Source organism: Hyla sarda, chromosome 11 (assembly GCF_029499605.1).
Source record: "Hyla sarda isolate aHylSar1 chromosome 11, aHylSar1.hap1, whole genome shotgun sequence".
Lineage (NCBI taxonomy): Eukaryota > Metazoa > Chordata > Amphibia > Anura > Hylidae > Hyla > Hyla sarda.
This window is the reverse complement of record NC_079199.1, coordinates 103,220,727-103,239,477: the sequence shown is the minus strand read 5'-3', so window position 1 is coordinate 103,239,477 and position 18,751 is coordinate 103,220,727. Positions and strand designations below refer to the sequence as shown.

Genomic DNA, 18,751 nt, shown 5'->3' with positions numbered 1-18,751 from the left:
ACCTGTATTAGAAGTGCTCGGAGGCTACGCCAGCCATTTCACATGGTAATCCGTGCTTCTTCCGCCCTTAAGGCCGGAAGAAGCACAAATTACCATGTGAAACGGCTTCCTTAAGCCCGGAAGAAGCACGGATTACCGTGTGAAACGGCTTCCTTAAGGCCGGAAGAAGCACGGATTACTGTGTGAAGCGGTTTCCTTAAGGCCGGAAGAAGCACGGATTACTGTGTGAAACAGCTTCCTTAAGGCCGGAAGAAGCACGGATTACCATGTGAAACGGCTGGCGTAGCCTCCGAGCACTTCTAATACCATTTTAGGGCAAATTGGTAATTGGCATGTTGGGTTTCACCTGTATTAGAAGCGCTCGGAGGCTACGCCAGCCATTTTACACGGTAATCCATGCTTCTTCCGGCCTTAAGGCCGGAAGAAGCACGGATTACCGTGTGAAACGGCTTCCTTAAGGCCGGAAGAAGCACGGATTACCGCGTGAAACGGCTGGCATAGCCTCCGAGCACTTCTAATACCATTTTAGGGCAAATAGGTATTTGGCATGTTGGGTTTCACCTGTATTAGAAGCGCTCAGAGGCTACGCCAGCCGTTTCGCATGGTAATCCATGCTTCTTCTGGCCTTAAGCCCGGTTTTACCTGTATTAGAAGTGCTCGGAGGCTACGCCAGCCATTTCACATGGTAATCCGTGCTTCTTCCGCCCTTAAAGCCTTAAGGCCGGAAGAAGCACAAATTACCGTGTGAAACGGCTTCCTTAAGCCCGGAAGAAGCACGGATTACCGTGTGAAACGGCTTCCTTAAAGCCAGAAGAAGCACGGATTACGTGTGAAACGGCTGGAGTAGCCTCCGAGCGCTTCTAATACATCTATGGACGTCTCCCGGACCCTGAACCTCCAGGATTAAATAGAAAATTGTCCTCCAGTCGGGTGTAAAGGACACCAGCGGCCGTTCTACATCTACAATAGGGCACAAGACACTTGTATTATTATCGGGGTACTCAGAGGCTTTATAACTCACTACTATATATTTACCTGTAAAGCCGGGTTCACACTGTGGAATCCAGAGACGGAATTTCTGCCGGAGATCCCATGGGCGGCGCTAGGACCGTGCAGACTGCATTGCTCTCCCCATAGACAGCAATGCATTTCTGAGTGGATCTGTGGGCGGACCCGCTCAGAAATGCATTGCTGTCTATGGGGACGGCAATGCAGTCCGCACAGTCCTAGAGTCGCCTATGGGATCTCTGGCAGCATTTCTGTCTGGTGATTTCACAGCGTGAACCCGTGTGGACCCGCTGTGGTAGCCACTCTGGAGAGTTTTTACCCTTTAGGGTCTATTCACATGGCAGAATTTCCGCATGCGGAATTCTGCCTCTAATGGGAACCCAATAGACGTCTACGGGATTCCGCATTCCCATTCACACTTCTGAATTTCCGCTTGCAGAATTCCCTCTCCCATAGACTTTCATTGAGGGGGGCGGCTGTGATTTCACGAGCCTCCGGTGCTGCACCCGACGCTCTAAATGAACGCCGAGAGCAGTAGGGAGATCGCGGGGGTCCCCAGTGGCAGGACCCCTACGATCAGACATCTTATCCCCTATCCTTTGGATAGGGGATAAGATGTCTAGGGGCCACAGCAACCCCAAAGTAGAAACCACCTAAAGTTACGGGGTCACCAGGTGCTGAGGAACATAGTGCATAAAAGTCCCCAACGCTCTGCTGGCTCCATAACTGCAGAGACCGGACCTTATCTGGCATTAACATCAGGCAGATAACTGCCCGTAGCTTCATGGCGTGGGTGACATCACCAATCATAATGCCAAGCGTCAGACGGAGCGGTGTAAAGCCGCCACTAAAGACGAGGACACGTGTTCTGTAGATGATGGATCGCACTTCTCCATCTGATGGACCAGTCTGGGTTTGGTGAATGCCAGGAGAACGATACCTGCCGGAACGTATTGTGCCAGCGGTAACGTTTGGTGGAGGAGGAGTAATTCTATGGGGTTCCTATTCAGGGGTCGACCTGGCCCCATTAGTCACAGTGAAGAGAAATTCTTATGTTTCAGCACCAAGACGTTTTGGACAATTGTTGCCTCCAACCTTGTGGGAACAGTTTGGGTTCATCCCTTATCTGTCCCAGGAGGTCAATAAGGGCCCCGAGGGGAGTCTGGTGTGGAAGGACCCCGACTGACTGCAGCCACATCCAGCACCTCAGGGAGGAGCTAAAATGGAGACTGTGACACCTTCTTCCCAAAGAGTGGAAGCTGTGATACCTGCAATAGGGGAGGAACTCTACATTAATGCCGATTACTTATCTACCTAGAGAGTTCAGAAAAACTATTTCTATATAACATTTTTAGATTTTTCAGCTCACCTGGGGTCTCCGTTTCCTCCGCTGAAAAACAACAAAACAAATAGGAAAACATTAGACTAATAGAAGAAGGATGAGAACACATGTAGAACATAGTTACAGCAATCCCAGAATGACACTGATTCACAAACTTATGTATAAAATGGTGAAGAAATATCCATATGGAGGAGAGGAGCCCAAAAATTACCCCTCTCCTCTTTTCTCCACCTCTCCCCTCTCCTCTCCTCTTCCCTCTCCTCTCCTCCTCTCCTCTCCCCTCTCCTCTCCACCTCTCCCCTCTCCTCTCCTCTTCCCTCTCCTCTCCTCCTCTCCTCTCCCCTCTTCTCTCCTCTCCTCTCCCCTCTCCACCTCTCCTCTCCCTTCCCCTCGCCTCCTCTCCTCTCCTCACCCCTCTCCTCCTCTCCTCTCCTCTCCTCTCATCTCCTCTCCTCTTCTATTTTCTTCTCTCCTCTCCTCTTGTTTCCTCCCCTCTCCTCTGCTGCCCTTTGCTCTCCTCTTCCCTTCTCTCGTTTCCTCCCACTCCTCTCCTCTCCCATCTCCTCTTGTTTCCTCTTCTCTTCTCTCCTCTCCTCTCTCTCCTCTTCCCTCTTCTCTCCTCTCCTCTTCTCTTGTTTCCTTCCCTCTTCTCTCTTCTTCTCTCCTCTTTTCTCATCTCCTCTTCTCTCATCTCTTCTTCTCTCCTCTTTTCTCATCTCCTCTTCTCTCCTCTTTTCTCATCTCCTCTTCTCTCCTCTTTTCTCATCTCCTCTTCTCTCATCTCTCCTCTTTTCTCGTCTCCTCTTCTCTCCTCTTTTCTCATCTTCTCTTCTCTCATCTCCTCTTCTCTCCTCTTTTCTCATCTCCTCTTCTCTCATCTCCTCTTCTCTTCTCCTCTTCTCTTCTCCTCTTCTCTCCTCTTTTCTCATCTCCTCTTCTCTCCTCTTCTCTCATCTCCTCTTCTCTCCTCTTCTCTCCTATTAATATTCTAATCCCTTCCCCTATATGTCTGTACAAAAACATAGTCTTTGCCATAAAAAAAATAGGTGCCCCCTCCCATCTCTCAGTTTTTTGGCAAACTACAATTATACTCACCTAAAATAGGCAGAAAAGTTGCTGCATGAAAAGATAAAAGACAGAAAAGTTTCAATGAATGAAGTATTTTACATTTATTCATATATCTTATATTGTTCTTTATTATATAGATTATGGGGGAATTTATCAAGAAATTTAAGCCCTTTTTGCTCTAAAAGTTGAACACTTTGTCACATGGTAATCATTTTTCTCAAAGTAACTTGGTACTAAGTGGCTACTAATTAATGAAGTGTGACAACAAGTCTACAAATGTCTAAAAATAAAGCATAGGCCTGGAAAAAGGCAAAAAAAATGTAATAAAAAATACGCCCCGTAAAGCAGGACTGAGCTGTATATAGCTGTGGGTACAGCTCATACTGGTGGTAAGAATATACAGTAAACCAGGGATGAGTATACATTGCTGCTTTACCGTAATCACTTGTTGGGATGAGTGCTATGCATGGCCCAGCAAGGAAAAAGTTAACTAGTGCTGCTGAGCAGCGGTATTTAACTCCTTGGGGAATATTTAGTATATTCAACATCTATAAATAGCTGAATATACTGTATACACTGAAGATTTTACTTACCAACCCTTGTTCCTGCTGGGCCTCTTTTTCTGTAGCCCCACCTAAAGTGATGATGTCACTGGAGGCGGAACGAAGTTCCAGGCTGTGATCTTTTGTAGCTCTGCCTCCAGTAGTGCCATTTCCAGTATAGGTCTTTTCCCATTGTACGTTTTTAGCATGCCTTTCTTGCAGTGTCTTTCCAAACAGGGAGCCTCCAGCTGTTGCTAAACTACAACTCCTATCATTCTCACACAGCCAAAATCTGTATGGGAATGATGAGGGTTGTAGCTTAGCAACTGTTTAGGAACACACTGCTTCATTGCCACTCCCCCCAGGGAAGAGCGTCCTAAATATACTAACCCAATTTTGGTGTTTTTTTTCTTCTCATCTCAGATATGTGTATGCTGAGGATTACGACGGATTCGGTGGACTACGTCGATGACCAACATTTAATCTAAATAAAATGGTTGACAAGGGCTGTGGGGGAGGGTTTTTCATAACATTTTTAAAAACATGTATGATGTCTTTTAAAATGTTCTTTTTCAGGCTTAGTTGGCTTATAGACGGAGTCCATTACTAAGCCGGGGATTAGCCTTAGCCACAAAAACCGCTAGCACTAACCCCCAATTTTTAATCCGGTGCACACCGGAATAGGCTGACGTTTTATAGGCTGGGGAGGGCCAATAAGCAATGTCCTTGCCCACCCTGGTAACGTCAGACTGTTTGTTAGTATCTAGCTGAGAATGCAAAAAGGGGAAACCCCACATGTTTTACTTATTTATTCATTATTATTAGCTCTTCCCAGCATAAATAACCTCAGCCTGTTACTGCTTTGGTCCAGGAGGGCAATTTTTGACTCTCCGAGCCTGTTGGTATCGGCTCTTCCCGGTACCCGGGTGGGGGTGGGTACTGGGGTAATATTTGGGGTTTAGTGCTTTTAGGAACTAATTCAAAGCCCCATCCTAGTAATTAATTTCACTACTAAGACAGGGTAGTTAGATGTAGAATTGGGGCAGCCATGTTTTACCGAATCAACTCCCAGCAATCTCAGCTGTGGCATCCCAGAGATCCGGTGCACAGAGTGAACTTTGCTCTGTGCCGGATGACTGGAGATGCGGGCAGAGGCTCGTAACGTCACGGTCCTGCCCTGCTCGTTAGATCATGGCCATGCCCCCTCAATGCAAGCCTATGTGAGGGGGCGTGACGGGATATGCAAGTTTCAAGGTGGAGCTAAAACTCACCAATGGTTTCAAAAGGAGGCCTCCAGTAGGGATCACCAATAATAACACCAAAGTGCCTAACCCTGGTATTAATTTATGCCCATTCCATGGTTTTTATGAGCATTCAGAAAATTTGGCAAAGTCTTTTGAGCAGAACATCTACATAAGAAATTTGTTTTCTGGTATCGGGTCCATTAGGAGGCTCCAAAGATAATGAATATTTAAGAAGGTCCCAAGGACCTCAGGTTCAGTTCCTTTTATCGGGGTTGCCAATGAGAGTTTAAGGGGGAGCTGAAAACACACCAATGGTTCCAGAATAAGACCTCCAATAGGGATCACAAAATATACCACCAAAATGCCTAACCCTGGTATTATTTTATGCTTATACTGTACCTTGCTCTTTTTCTGGTATTGGATCCTTTCAAAGGGGGAGCCAAAAAGTCACCAATGCTTCCAGAATGAGACCTTCAGTAGGCATCACCAAAAATACCACCAAAATATACTATATATAACACCTAGTATTATTTTATGCCCATTCCTTGGTGTTTATTGAGCATTTCTAACGTTTGGCAATGTCTTTTGGGCAGAACTTCTACATAAGAAATTCGTTTTCTGGTATTGGGTCCTTTAAGAGGCTTCAAAGGTAATTAATGTTTAATAAAGTCCAAATTTCAGGTAGGTCTAAAGTCCTTCAGTTATCAATAACCCGCGGCTGGTGCAAGGATTTTTGTCACTCTAGGCAAAAGCTAATTTTGCCGTCCGCTTGACTCCGCCCTTTGACCCGCCCTTTGACATGCCCCACCTTACTACTGAAGGTGACACATTGTAACCTGCCCCCTCCTCATGCTGCTGGCTGAGCGAGTGGTTCAGATGGTGGTTGTCTAACTTTCTTGTGGCAGTCAGAGTGGCGCCCCCCCATCAAGAGGGCGCTCTAGGCAGCTGCCTATTTTGCCTATAGGCAGAGCCAGCCCTGCAATGACCCTAAAATCCAGCAGAAAATACAGACGTATTAACCCTAAGACTAATCAACACTGAAGTGGTCCCCAAACTGTGGACCTCCGAATGTTGCAGAAATATAACGACACTGATATACAGGGTCAGTGCTGATTGTGAGTTACGCTGCCATACACAGAGTCAGTCCAGTTACAAATAATAACAACCAACACGTTTCGGCCTCCACAGGGCCCTTCATCAGTTCATGGCAAAAAATGTAAAAAAAATATATAATAATAATAAAATAATTGAAAAAAAATATATATATATAAAATAATACACAGAAAATAGAGTCGACATGATCCACAAAAAATACAAATATTTGCTCAAGCCTGCCACGCTCTATATTTGGCGAAACTACTACTCCCATCATCCCCCAACAACACCGAAGGTTTTGCAACAGTAGGAGAGATGCAAATTAGTAAATTCTTCTGCTTTTTAAAAGTAGTGTAGATATCAGAACCCCCCAATTTATCCATTTAAAAAAAAATCTATCACTATATGATTAAATCCATGAAGCTGAATGGCGCCATATATGACAGTTACGGTATATAACGGTATAAAGCTGTAATAGTAACACAGTCATACTCACAGGCCAGTATGCACAGTACGAGGACTGACATGACGCCGGGGTTATCTTTGGCAGAATGGATGTTTTTTTGTCTGTTCTGGAAAAAGCAATTGATAAAACGACATTTTGGCTTCCTGGGGGGTGGAGAGACGGCTCCTGAATTTCTGGTAACAAAGCTGCTTCAGCGTATTGCAGAGAGTCCTCACATGATAGCCGGGAAGGAGATGTCCCCCCATCGGAGGAGTCATTGTACATGAGAAAAGGAGTCGGGACGTTATATAGAATACTGACCGTGACATATACAGAGATGTGTGCAAAAATAAAACGTCCCCCGCCTTATATATACACTGATCTATGTACCAGTTCTACAGAAATAAGGGGGAAAATATTCTTCCTAAGTTATGAGGAGTCATCTATAGAGTCATCCGGACGTGTCTCAATGTCTGACAACAACAGACGTGGACAAAATTGTTGGTAATTTCCGATAAAGACAAAAACCTGTCCTGGACAGAAATGATGGTCCCTGAACAGCCCCTGACAGCAGGTATCTTACCTCACTCCTCATAAGATCCTGCTCCAGATGTCTCAGGTGTGAAGGGTGCAGGGGCGGAGTGACAGGTTGGGCACTCAGGTAAGAGAGGGGGTCGGCTGTCGTCACTCAGATGGTGTAGGAGGAACTCTCCGCTCTACTGTTCCATCATAGACTGCAGGTACTTCAGTTCCAGATCCCTGCATAGGCCGGTGCGATGATATGATGTAGTGTCAGCCACAGGGTACTGGTCAGACTGTGTGTGGTACATGACTCGGTCCAAGGATCCGACAGCTTCTTTGCTGTTGCCATCTTGTCTACAAGTCACTATTCCTGCTCCCATACACTACAGGAATAGCTTCTTAGACAAAAGAGAGGAGGGTTCTGTAATGGCCGTATTTTTGCATTTTTCTGCTTTGGGTCATGTTCAGACATTATGTTTATGTCTGAATAGTTTCTGTGTTTAATCTCCCTGGTTTGGGAAGAGTTAACCCTTCAGCACTGGGAGGATATATAAGGCCTCTTCAGGTGCTGCTCTCGGCTGTTGATTAGACCTGTATTCTGACCATGTTGGCTTGATGTTCACTATGTCTGTCTGAGCACATGTCCTGACTTTTAACCATGGTTATCTGTCTTGTCTAATATATAGATTTTAGCCTGCCTTTTTTTAGTACTTTTGGCAGGTTTTAGTATTTTTGTTTGTTCGTTCTGCTTTGTGTTTCCTGAGTCTGTGTTCACACTGTGCATTTTGTCAGTCTTGTTTTGATAGAATCCTGTTCTGAGCCTTGTGCTAATCTGTCTATCTAGGAGTGAGTTATTCTTGTGCCTGTACCCGTGTTTACTTGTATTTACGATTTCTGTTTCCTCCAAGGCCATTATCCTGATCACTCGGTGGAGAGTGCCCGCTAGCTAGGAGCCTATTTGGCTTTAGTATTGATGTCCGTTCATGTTTGGAGTGGGATGTCTAGTGTGTTTCTCGTTCGGAGTCAGGTATGAACAGTGCTCTTGATTTCCTGACCTGTTAATGTTCTGACATTCAGCTAACCTGTTCATCCCCTGCATCTCCTGGGTTTGTCTGCTGTATATTTATCCTCAGATCTAGTCTTGTTCATATTATAATATCTGCCGTAAATCTTGTTCCTGGTTCTTGCACTGTTTGTTAGTATGCTATATCCTGCCTCGTATATCTGTTTGTAGCTTTGTAGTATTCCCGTTATGTTCCTGTCTTGTTTCCTGACATTTACAGTTTGTTTTGTTTGACTCTTACGCCCATGCACTTTAGCGCAGTATAGGGTCCGCTCTCGTGGTTGTCGATCCGTCATTTAGGGAATAGAAAGGGACAGCAGTTGTAGGGACAGTTAGGGCTCACTACTCCCTGTACCCTACCACCCCCTTTCCTGACAGATTCACAGGGAACACCAGGTCAGTGTTAGAGAACCTCTACTCCCAGGTGATCTGCAGGACTATTGTCCCCATGCTCCGGGGGTCAGTTGTTGTATCAGTGTCATGGCCGCTCTCTCCTGTGAATCTGTTTGTTCTCGTGAAGTAAGAAAACTGCCGACTGACAATATTCTGTCCGGATCAATCATTTCCTGTTTCCTGTTTGTCTGTCCTGGGGACGCTGTGAATTCTCTTGTGCAATTCATTTCAAGAACGATATTAGATTTTCTATGGAGTGAAATGATGATGAGGAAGAGAAAGTGAAGGCCGGAATACCCCTTTAAATATCCTATAAACAAAGTGTAAAGACAAGACAATGGCATGTAGTCTTTACCCTAGGAGGCAGGAATTTGATTAGGAAACATTGGCGTGACACCATAACTATCCGCTCTGTTATTTCTGTTGCTTCATAGAGCAAAAAAGAGGATGTGAAAAACAACATAAAAAATAGACTTATAGTGAAAGACTATAAAATAGGTTCCAGGGTAAGAGGAAGTCCATAGAAGATACATATGTATATATATATATATATATATATATATATATATATATATATATATATATTGAAGCCATCTTGGCATCACATGGACTGTTTATGTGACTTGTAGTCTCCCGGCAATCTGTTTGGGGTGCTGTGAGTTTTTTGTGCATTGCGCTGCATTAAATGGGCATTCTCATTAAAACTCTTTTTTTTTTTTTTTCTTTTTTTTCTCATTTTTTTCCCTTCTCTTTACTTTGCTTTTTTGTTGTGTTATTGTTGTGTTTTTTTCTCTTCCTGCATATGTGCAAAAGTTAATAAAAGCTTTTGTTTAAGAGAAAAAAAAAGGATCACACATGAGGGGAGTCACAAAAAAAGCGGCAGGGACCATATTTGAATTCACGATATTTCGCGAATATATTGACAATTATTCGTTCTATATTCGCGAAATAAAAAAACTAATTTTGCTATTGCACTATTTATGGTAAATAAAAAGTATTTCTAATGTACCTTCTTTTAAAAAAAGGACATTTTTTATGTTTTTGTTGTGTTTAAAAAAACTACCTCTAGGTGTCTCCCTACTTGTCCAGAGCACATTTTCCCCTATGTTTTGCACAGACTTTGGACTCCTGCTGGCCTGACAGAATCCAAAATCCGGAAATGCAGTCTGGAGTGCTGAGGGGTGTGTGCAGCTGTGGTGTTGGGGTGTGAGGTGCAGGGTAAATGTTATGGCCCAAGGGGCAGATGGTATTGACCCCTTCTTGTCGTGACGCCAGAGTGTGGTTTAGCCTTAACCACCCAAAGGTAATGCCACTTATCCTGGGTTAGGCACGGGGGCAATGAAGACACCAACACCAGATTAAGGATAACGGCAGCTTTACTGAGGAAAGACAGGTGATATAGTCTTTGCAGTACAGCCAAATATCCCAGGGAGGTGACCAGTGATACAGAAGGACCTCACAGGTTTGCTGGGACTTGCAGTAGTTAGACTGACTTTAGTGCAGGCCACGGTGACTACAGATGGACTTCAATACTCCAATACTCTGGACACAGACACTGAGACGACTGCACTGGACCTCAGCAGAAGTAGCAATGAGCTAAGAGAGAGATTGCAGCCCCTCCCCTGGTTATATAGGGGGCTGTGCAAGGAGCCCATAGGTCACTTGGGGGGTCACCTGGTCACTGGAGCCCTCTGGGTAACAATCATGTGGTACAAACAATAAAGAAATAGTGCACTAAATGAGGCAAACCTATATACATAATGGGGGTATGCTGCAGGGGAGCCCTGGGGACATGCAAGGACTCTGCCTGACAGGGCAGGAGGACAGTACGGGGCCACATCATCCCGTACTGGGACATCACACAGCCTCAGCCAATCATAGCTCATCTCACATTGAACTGCTCTGGGCTGTGTGTAGCAGAGTGAGGGAGGAAGTTCTCCCCTGTATGGCTTCAGATGATGTCATGCCTGCTGGGGAACGGCCCTTTCCAGTCTGTGAATCTGACTGAGACTGAGCAGAAAATACAGAGCAATTTCAAGGTAGAAAACTAAAAAAAAATAATAAAAATAAAGGCCGGGGGTGGTTTATCATGATGGGGGCAGTGACCTGGGAGGATTATAAAATTTAACAAGATCATGTGAGGTAATCTTTAATAGCTCACACTGAAGTAAAGCATGAAAGGGTTTGAAATTTGCATATTTTGTTGTATGAGATGAATAATGCCTTGGTCACGTGATGCTCCGTCGCCTATGTTTCTGCACAGAAACCTTTACAATGACTATGGGAAAACTCCCCAGTTCAGTCTCCTTTCCCAGGAAAGGGGGGACCTAAACCAGTCTAGGTCTGGCACCTTCCAAAGCCACAAGTCTCCCAACTTGGCTCCCGCTGGGTAGCCCAGTTAGTCAATTTAGTTAAAAACTCCTAGCATTGGCACCTGCTAAGCATACCGCCACCTAGGCCAAAGTGTTATTTCTAGGTAAAACCCTGTTCTACCAACAAGTCGCTGTCCTGTTCCAGTCCATGCTGTGAGGATAAAGTCCTTCAGGTCTTCAGCTCCAAGAAGGAGTTTTGATTTAGTCAACGGAGATTAACAAGCTAAACAAGGGCCCCTCTGCATACACTAATCTCTTTAATGCTGGGTGGCTATTGCATCATCAAAAGTTTCCTGTATGCGTCCCTCTGGGTATCATGCTAAAATGCAGGGAAGAACAAGCTCATTGGACTGTGATCATCTGTATCCTGTCTATATCTATATCTACCTTAGTCACTACATTTATTTGTCCAAATAGCGCACAGGAGACTTAACATTCAGTATATCTGCTGCAAAAGCATCATTTAAAGGGACAGTGACCAAATATCCATTTGTCTGCATTAAAAGCTTTAAAGGGGTACTCCACTGCCCCAGCATTCGGAACATTTTGTTCTGAACGCTGGGTGCGGGTAGTGACGTAACGGCTACGTCCCTTGTGACGTCACACCACGCCCCCTCAATGCAAGTCTATGGGAGGGGGCGTGGCGGCTGCCACGCCCCCACCCATAGACTTGCATTGAGGGGGCGTGGCCGTGACATCACAACCCTGCAGCCGGAAACCAGCGTTAAGAACAAAATGTTCCGAACGCTGAGGCAGTGGAGTACCCCTTTAACATTTTATGCTGTAAAAAGAGTTTCAGTGAAATCTTAAAGTGTACCTGTCATGATGAGATGCGGCAGAAATTGTCACGGGCGATCGCGTAAACCAAGACTTGTGGGACTTATGACATTCTGACACCTACTGGCATCAGTCTCGAGGTAAGTCTTTGACTATGAGATTGCTCGGAATGTGCCCCATACAGTGCCCAGTTTTTCAGTATCCAGAGGTCTCATTCCTGCTCTTCATACTACCGGAACAACTCAATTGACAAGAGGTCAGTAAGGTTCATTGTGGAACATCAGGTTAGCTACTACGCCCTACCATGTGACAAAACATTTTAAGGACTACTACTCCTATCTAGCCTGTAGCATAAAAAAAGAGGACAATACAAAAATAAGGAGAAAAAAAGCATTGAAAATGGACAATACAAAAATAAGGTGAAAACAAAAAGCATTAAAAATGGACAATACAAAAATAAGGTAAAAAAAAATTAAAAGCATTTAAAATGGACAATACAAAAATAAGAAGAAAACAAAAAGTATTAGAAATGGACAATACAAAAATAAGAAAACAAAAAGTATTAGAAATGGACAATACAAAAATAAGAAAACAAAAAGTATTAGAAATGGACAATGCAAAAATAAGAAAACAAAAAGTATTAGAAATGGACAATGCAAAAATAAGAAAACAAAAAGTATTAGAAATGGACAATACAAAAATAAGAAAACAAAAAGTATTAGAAATGGACAATACAAAAATAAGAAGAAAACAAAAAGCATTAACAATGGACAATACAAAAATAAGAAGAAAACAAAAAGCATTAACAATGGACAATACAATTTTGTTTCCTTTTTGTTTTCACCTTATTTTTGTACTGTTTATTTTTAATGCCTTGGGTGTTTTGTTTCCTTTTTGTTTTCACCTTATTTTTGCATTGTCCATATTTAATGCTTTTTATTTTCACCTTATTTTGGTATTGTCCATTTTTAATGCTTTTTGTTTTCACCTTATTTTTGTATCATCCATTTGTAATGCTTTTAGTTTTTTTTACCTTATTTTTGTATTGTCCATTTTTAATGCTTTTTGTTTTCCCCTTATTTTTGTATTTTCAGTTTTTAATGCTTTTTGTTTTTACCTTATTTTTGTATTGTCCATTTTTAATGCTTTTTGTTTTCACCTTATTTTTGTATTGTCCATTTTTTATGCTTTTTGTTTTCACCTTATTTTTGTATTGTCCATTTTTTATGCTTTTTGTTTTCACCTTATTTTTGTATTGTCCATTTTTTATGCTTTTTGTTTTCACCTTATTTTTGTATTGTCCATTTTTTATGCTTTTTGTTTTCACCTTATTTTTGTATTGTCCATTTTAATGCTTTTTGTTTTCACCTCATTTTTGTATTGTGCATTTTTAATACTTTTTGTTTTCACCTCATTTTTGTATTGTCCATTTTTTATGCTTTTTGTTTTCACCTTATTTTTGTATTGTCCATTTTTTATGCTTTTTGTTTTCACCTTATTTTTGTATTGTCCATTTTTATTGCATACCTATTAAATATGAAGTTTTAATTGTCACTCACGTTTGGGAGAGCTTGAATGCATCTACTCCTTCACCCTTAATATTAAAGGGGTACTCCGGTGACATTTAAAAAAAAAAATCAGCTGGTGCCATAAAGTTAAATACATTTGTAAATTACTTCTATTTAAAAATCTCAATCCTTCCAGTACTTATCAGCTGCTGTGTACTCCACAAGAAGTTATTTTCTTTTTAAATTTCTTTTCTGTCTGACCCTAGTGCTCTTTGCTGACACCTCTGTCCATGTCACTGAACTGTCCAGAGTAGGAGAAAATCCCCATAGGAAACCTATCCTGCTCTGGACAGTTCTTGAGACAGACAGAGGTGTCAGCAGAGAGCACTGTGGTCAGACTGGAAAGAACTACACGACTTCCTCTGGAGCATACAGCAGCTGATAAGTACTGGCAGATTTTTAAATAGAAGTAATTTACAAATCTGTTTAACATTCTAACACCGGAGTACCCCTTTAAGCCCTATTAGAAAACTACGTTATGTCAGATAGCATACACCCAATGTGCAGCAGTACCTTGTTCTTTTTCCAAGAATGATGGTACAATTGACCGATTGACTTGATACTGTTCGGCAGCACATTGACATTGAGCAGATGAAACCCAAAAAACAATCACAACAAGAGTGGGAGTTATAGAAACCAATGAGATCGCTCTACCTCTTCTATCTCTGATAGGACCGGACTCATTCAATGAAGGTTGGCGCCGGCTCAGTCTCAGGATTGGGGCTTAGATATTATGACATCTCAAGTGGAGAATGTCAAAAATGTGGTTGGTTGTTGTTGAAGAGAAGTGGGCGTAGAAACTGGACATAAATGTGTAAAACCAGGATGTTGTGTGTTCAGCTGGTAACGATCGTTGTGTCTTCAGTTGTGTGGTATATCTAAGAAAGGGAAGTGTGCGACCATCTGGACTATTCGAGGAGCCCGAGATGCCACGCGAGAGATCAGAATTAGTCTTCTGGATCTGCTGCTGGATTCTTCTTTTTTGTCCTCCAAAAAGTGAGTTTCAAAGTTTCTTTGTGCCTATTTTTGATGTTCTAACGTCCATTGGTTTCTCGCTGTCTCCAATATAAGAGTCTTATGTAATTTATTCAAGATTTCCTCCAGAGTAGACATCCAGTTACACTCAGAGGGTCATCATGTATGAGCTGTACAGTACAATCCCTCAACCAACAATGGCCTCAACATACAATAGTTTCAACATACAATGGTTTTTTCTGGTCTTTTCTGGACCATTGTAACTATAAACCAGACTCAACATACAATCTACGGACAGTCCAGATCTGTGAAACATGTCAATGGCCGGAAGAACCGACCAATCAGAATGGACATTCACTGGTAAAACACCTGTATTACTGAAGTGTATGCACTGACTGGTGTGTTGTAGCACCCCCTACAGTACAGGGAGGTATTACATGTTCTGTACTCTTTACCTGTATTACTGAAGTGTATGCACTGATTGGTATCTGGTAGCGCCCCCTACAGTACAGGGAGGTTTTACATGTTCTGTATTCTTTACCTGTATTACTGAAGTGTATGCACTGACTGGTGTCTGGTAGCGCCCCCTACAGTACAGGGAGGTATTACATGTTCTGTATTCTTTACCTGTATTACTGAAGTGTATGCACTGACTGGTGTCTGGTAGCGCCCCCTACAGTACAGGGAGGTATTACATGTTCTGTACTCTTTACCTGTATTACGGAAGTGTATGCACTGACTGGTGTCTGGTAGCGCCCCCTACAGTACAGGGAGGTATTACATGTTCTGTACTCTTTACCTGTATTACAGAAGTGCATGCACTGACTGGTGTCTGGTAGCGCCCCCTACAGTACAGGGAGGTATTACATGTTCTGTACTCTTTACCTGTATGCCAATCTGAGGAAGGGTGTATACCCAAAACGCGTCATTGGTTTAAATAAAGTATCCACTTAAACGTATTATCCTGTCTGATTCCATCTGGAGAACTTTTTGCGCCTAAAGGGGAATCTTTTGCTATTGTTTCTAACCTACTCTATTGTGGACGGATGCCAGCCCACAACCACCATTCCACGGCTTCTGCAACCCCTCCAGGAATCCAGGATCCATTGCACCCATTTGATTTGGCTTACATGCGCATATTATTTGCGCTCCAGGTGAGCACAATATCACTTGTTCATTTTACTTAAATATCTGGGTTAATGTACTAGGCGCCTTGTGTGGTCTTTCTTTTTCTCTTCTCATCCTACAGTACAGGGAGGTATTACATGTTCTGTACTCTTTACCTGTATTACTGAAGTGTATGCACTGACTGGTATCTGGTAGCGCCCCCTACAGTACAGGGAGGTATTACACGTTCTCTTTACCTGTATTACTGAAGTGTATGCACTGACTGGTGTCTGGTAGCGCCCCCTACAGTACAGGGAGGTATTACATGTTCTGTACTCTTTACCTGTATTACTGTAGTGTATGCACTGACTGGTATCTGGTAGCGCCCCTACAGTACAGGGAGGTATTACATGTTCTGTACTCTTTACCTGTATTACTGAAGTGTATGCACTGACTGGTATCTGGTAGCGCCCCCTACAGCACAGGGAGGTATTACATGTTCTGTACTACTCTTTACCTGTGTTACTGAAGGGTATGTACTGACTGGTGTCTGGTAGTGCCCCCTACAGTACAGGGAGGTATTACATATTCTGTACTCTTTACCTGTATTACTAAAGTGTATGCACTTACTGGTGTCTGGTAGCTCCCCCTAAAGTACAGGGAGGTATTACATGTTCTGTACTCTTTACCTGTATTACTGAAGTGTATGCACTGACTGGTGTCTGGTAGCTCCCCCTACAGTACAGGGACGGACATCACGCCCCCTCCCATAGACTTGCATTGAGGGGGCGCGACCGTGATGTCACGAGCCTCCGACGCTTCACCTGATGCTCTAAACAAACGCCGGGTCATCCCACCATGAACTAATCATGAGGGGGAGTCTATCTGAGGGGGAGACTATCTGGCTGAGGCAGGACTTCTCTGTGGCCTGTGGTTGGCGGGCCATCCCTCCCGAGACCAGTTTGTCTTTGAAGGTGGGGGCTGGATGCTTTGAGGTAAGAGGCGGGCCCTTTTCTGGAGGTTATGGGGAGTCCCTGTGATCAGACACAGATAGAGTACCCCTTTACTATAAATCAGGTGCATCGATCTCAGACTCACATACATTCTTTCTTTCATCCTAGATGCTTTATTCTGTGGCTCAACGAGGACTCTCTCTGTTGATGAAGGGGAAGACGTCATCTTAGAAAGTAATCCTAGACCGTCACTGTCCTATATTACTTGGGACTATGAAAAGCATATCATTGCGTTCACAGCACCGAGGGGACCCCTGCAGCTGGGGGAGTATGGCTACAAGTATTCCGGAAGACTCTCCAGCTTTAATGATGGCTCTTTAATGATCGCAAACTTGACGGCTGAAGATGGGCAGATCTACCGGGCCGATCTATTCGATGTGAATAATCAATATCTGTGCGTCCAGGTTTATGATCTCAGAACTGTTGGTAAGTAGAGAAGGGTTAAAGGGGTACTCCGCCCCTAGACCTCTTATCCCCTATCCAAAGGAGTCTGATTGCAGGGGGTCCCGATCTCCCTGCTGCACCTGGCATTTGTTTAGAGTGTTGGGTGCAGCGCCGGAGGCTTCTGACGTCATGGTCAAGCCCCCTCAATGCAAGTCTATGGGAGGGGGCATGACAGACATCACGCCCCCTCCCATAGACTTGCATTGAGGTGGCGTTACATCGCGAGCGGGGCGTGACCATGATGTCACGAGCCTCCGCCCCGCATCGCCAGTCATCCATCCCGGAGCGAAATTCGTTCCATGCACCGTATGTCTGGGGTCGGGTGAAGGGTCGGAGGCTTGTGACATCACGGCCGCGCCCCTCTCGTGACATCATGGCTACGTCCCCTCAATGCAAGTCTATGCAAGTCGGGTGAAGCGTCGGAGGCTCGTGACATCACAGCCGCGCCCCGCTCGTGATGTCATGGCCAATCCCCGTCAATGCAAGTCTATGGGAGGGGGCGTGACAGCCGTCACGCCCCCTCCCATAGACTTGCATTGACGGGGATTGGCCATGACGTCACGAGCGAGGCATGACTGTGACATCACAAGCCTCCGCCCCCAGTCATCCATCATGGAGCAAACTTCGCTCCATGCACCAGATGTCTGAGGTGCCGCAGCCGAGATCGCGGAAGACTCCAGCGGTGGGACCCCCGCAATCAGACATTTTATCCCCTATCCTTTGGATAGGGGATAAGATGTCTAGGGGCGGAGTACCCCTTTAAGAAAACATAGGCATATATAGGCTCCCAGCCCTCATGAACAGTTCTAAATGTTGTTTCTTCTCCTTATAGAGCGAGGTGGAATTTCCCCAAACGTTGGTGAGTTATTGACCTAATTTATTTACTTCCTGTTGCTTATATAGCGCCAACCTATTCTGCAGCGCTGTACAGAGATAGTCCTCCATTAGTCCCTGTATCTTTCCGGTCTCTCATTTCCTGTTCATGCAGACAATTTCCATGGAAGACGGTTATCATATCATTGTATTCATTGGATGTTGGCCGAATGTAGACAACCCAGAAAAATATAGGGAGCGCGTACAAACTCCATAGTCGGCCATGAACCCAGGATCCCGATGTGGACCACTGAGCCTCTCTTTTGCCCTTTTAGGGATTTCGAATGACTCTGGAGTTAAAATGAACAAGTCCCGGGAAGTTCTATTTCTGTTATGGCATCTATGCAGAATTCCAAGGCTATGAACGCCTTCAAAATGGAAAAATTGATTTTCACCCATGTTAGTTGTTATATGAAGTTGAAAAGTTTGCATTAATTTTCAGGCCGCTGTATCCATTTTATCATATATTTTTTTTCTTTCTATTTAGTTTTTAAAGGGGTATTTCATAAATAAAAAAAAATAGGCCTTTTTTCTTTCAAAGACCTTTTGCTGTCTGTCTCCAGGTTGGGTGGGGTTCGGCAGCTCAGTTCCATTGAAGTGAATGGAGGCAACTTGTAATACCACACCCAAAATGGAGACAAGGAGGGCGCTGTCTTCAAAAGAAAAAATGCCAGTTTTTTTCATTCCTGGAATACCCCTTTAGTCTGCTCCTAGCTCCATACTTATCTCAGTCAGGCGAGATCTGTGACTGTAAGACGCTGTCGATAGCTTTATTCTATAAATGATGTCCTCTTCTACAGCCCGTAAGGAATTCTGTCCCCCTTGAGCTGTCGTATTTACACATATACTGATATACAGATGTACTTAGGGATATGATTTCCCTTCCTCTCTAATTCTCAG

At 43.9% G+C, this 18,751-nt stretch overlaps 2 protein-coding genes across 6 annotated transcripts in view; one reads left to right on the top strand and one right to left on the bottom strand.

Moving 5' to 3' along the window:
- The window catches only part of LOC130295079 (Fc receptor-like protein 5), a 42,168-nt gene extending 35,341 nt beyond the window's left edge, over positions 1-6,827 (bottom strand). For all 3 annotated transcript variants that reach the window (XM_056545347.1, XM_056545348.1, XM_056545346.1), the window contains exons 1-3: positions 6,796-6,827; positions 3,446-3,466; positions 2,378-2,398 (exon numbers count right to left, since the gene is read on the bottom strand). In XM_056545347.1, coding sequence (XP_056401322.1) covers positions 2,378-2,398; positions 3,446-3,466; positions 6,796-6,826 — 73 coding nt within the window. In that variant the 5' untranslated portion in view covers position 6,827. The remainder of the gene's footprint in view (positions 1-2,377; positions 2,399-3,445; positions 3,467-6,795) is intronic.
- Positions 1-18,751, top strand: part of LOC130295085 (uncharacterized) — a 49,763-nt gene that overhangs the window by 26,515 nt on the left and 4,497 nt on the right. The window contains exons 1-3 of one of the 3 annotated variants that reach the window (XM_056545364.1): positions 14,305-14,435; positions 16,643-16,960; positions 17,811-17,837. In XM_056545364.1, coding sequence (XP_056401339.1) covers positions 14,366-14,435; positions 16,643-16,960; positions 17,811-17,837 — 415 coding nt within the window. In that variant the 5' untranslated portion in view covers positions 14,305-14,365. Of the gene's footprint in view, positions 1-14,304; positions 14,436-16,642; positions 16,961-17,810; positions 17,838-18,751 lie in introns of those variants that run through there. The other 2 variants (XM_056545366.1, XM_056545365.1) reach the window with 2 other exon arrangements.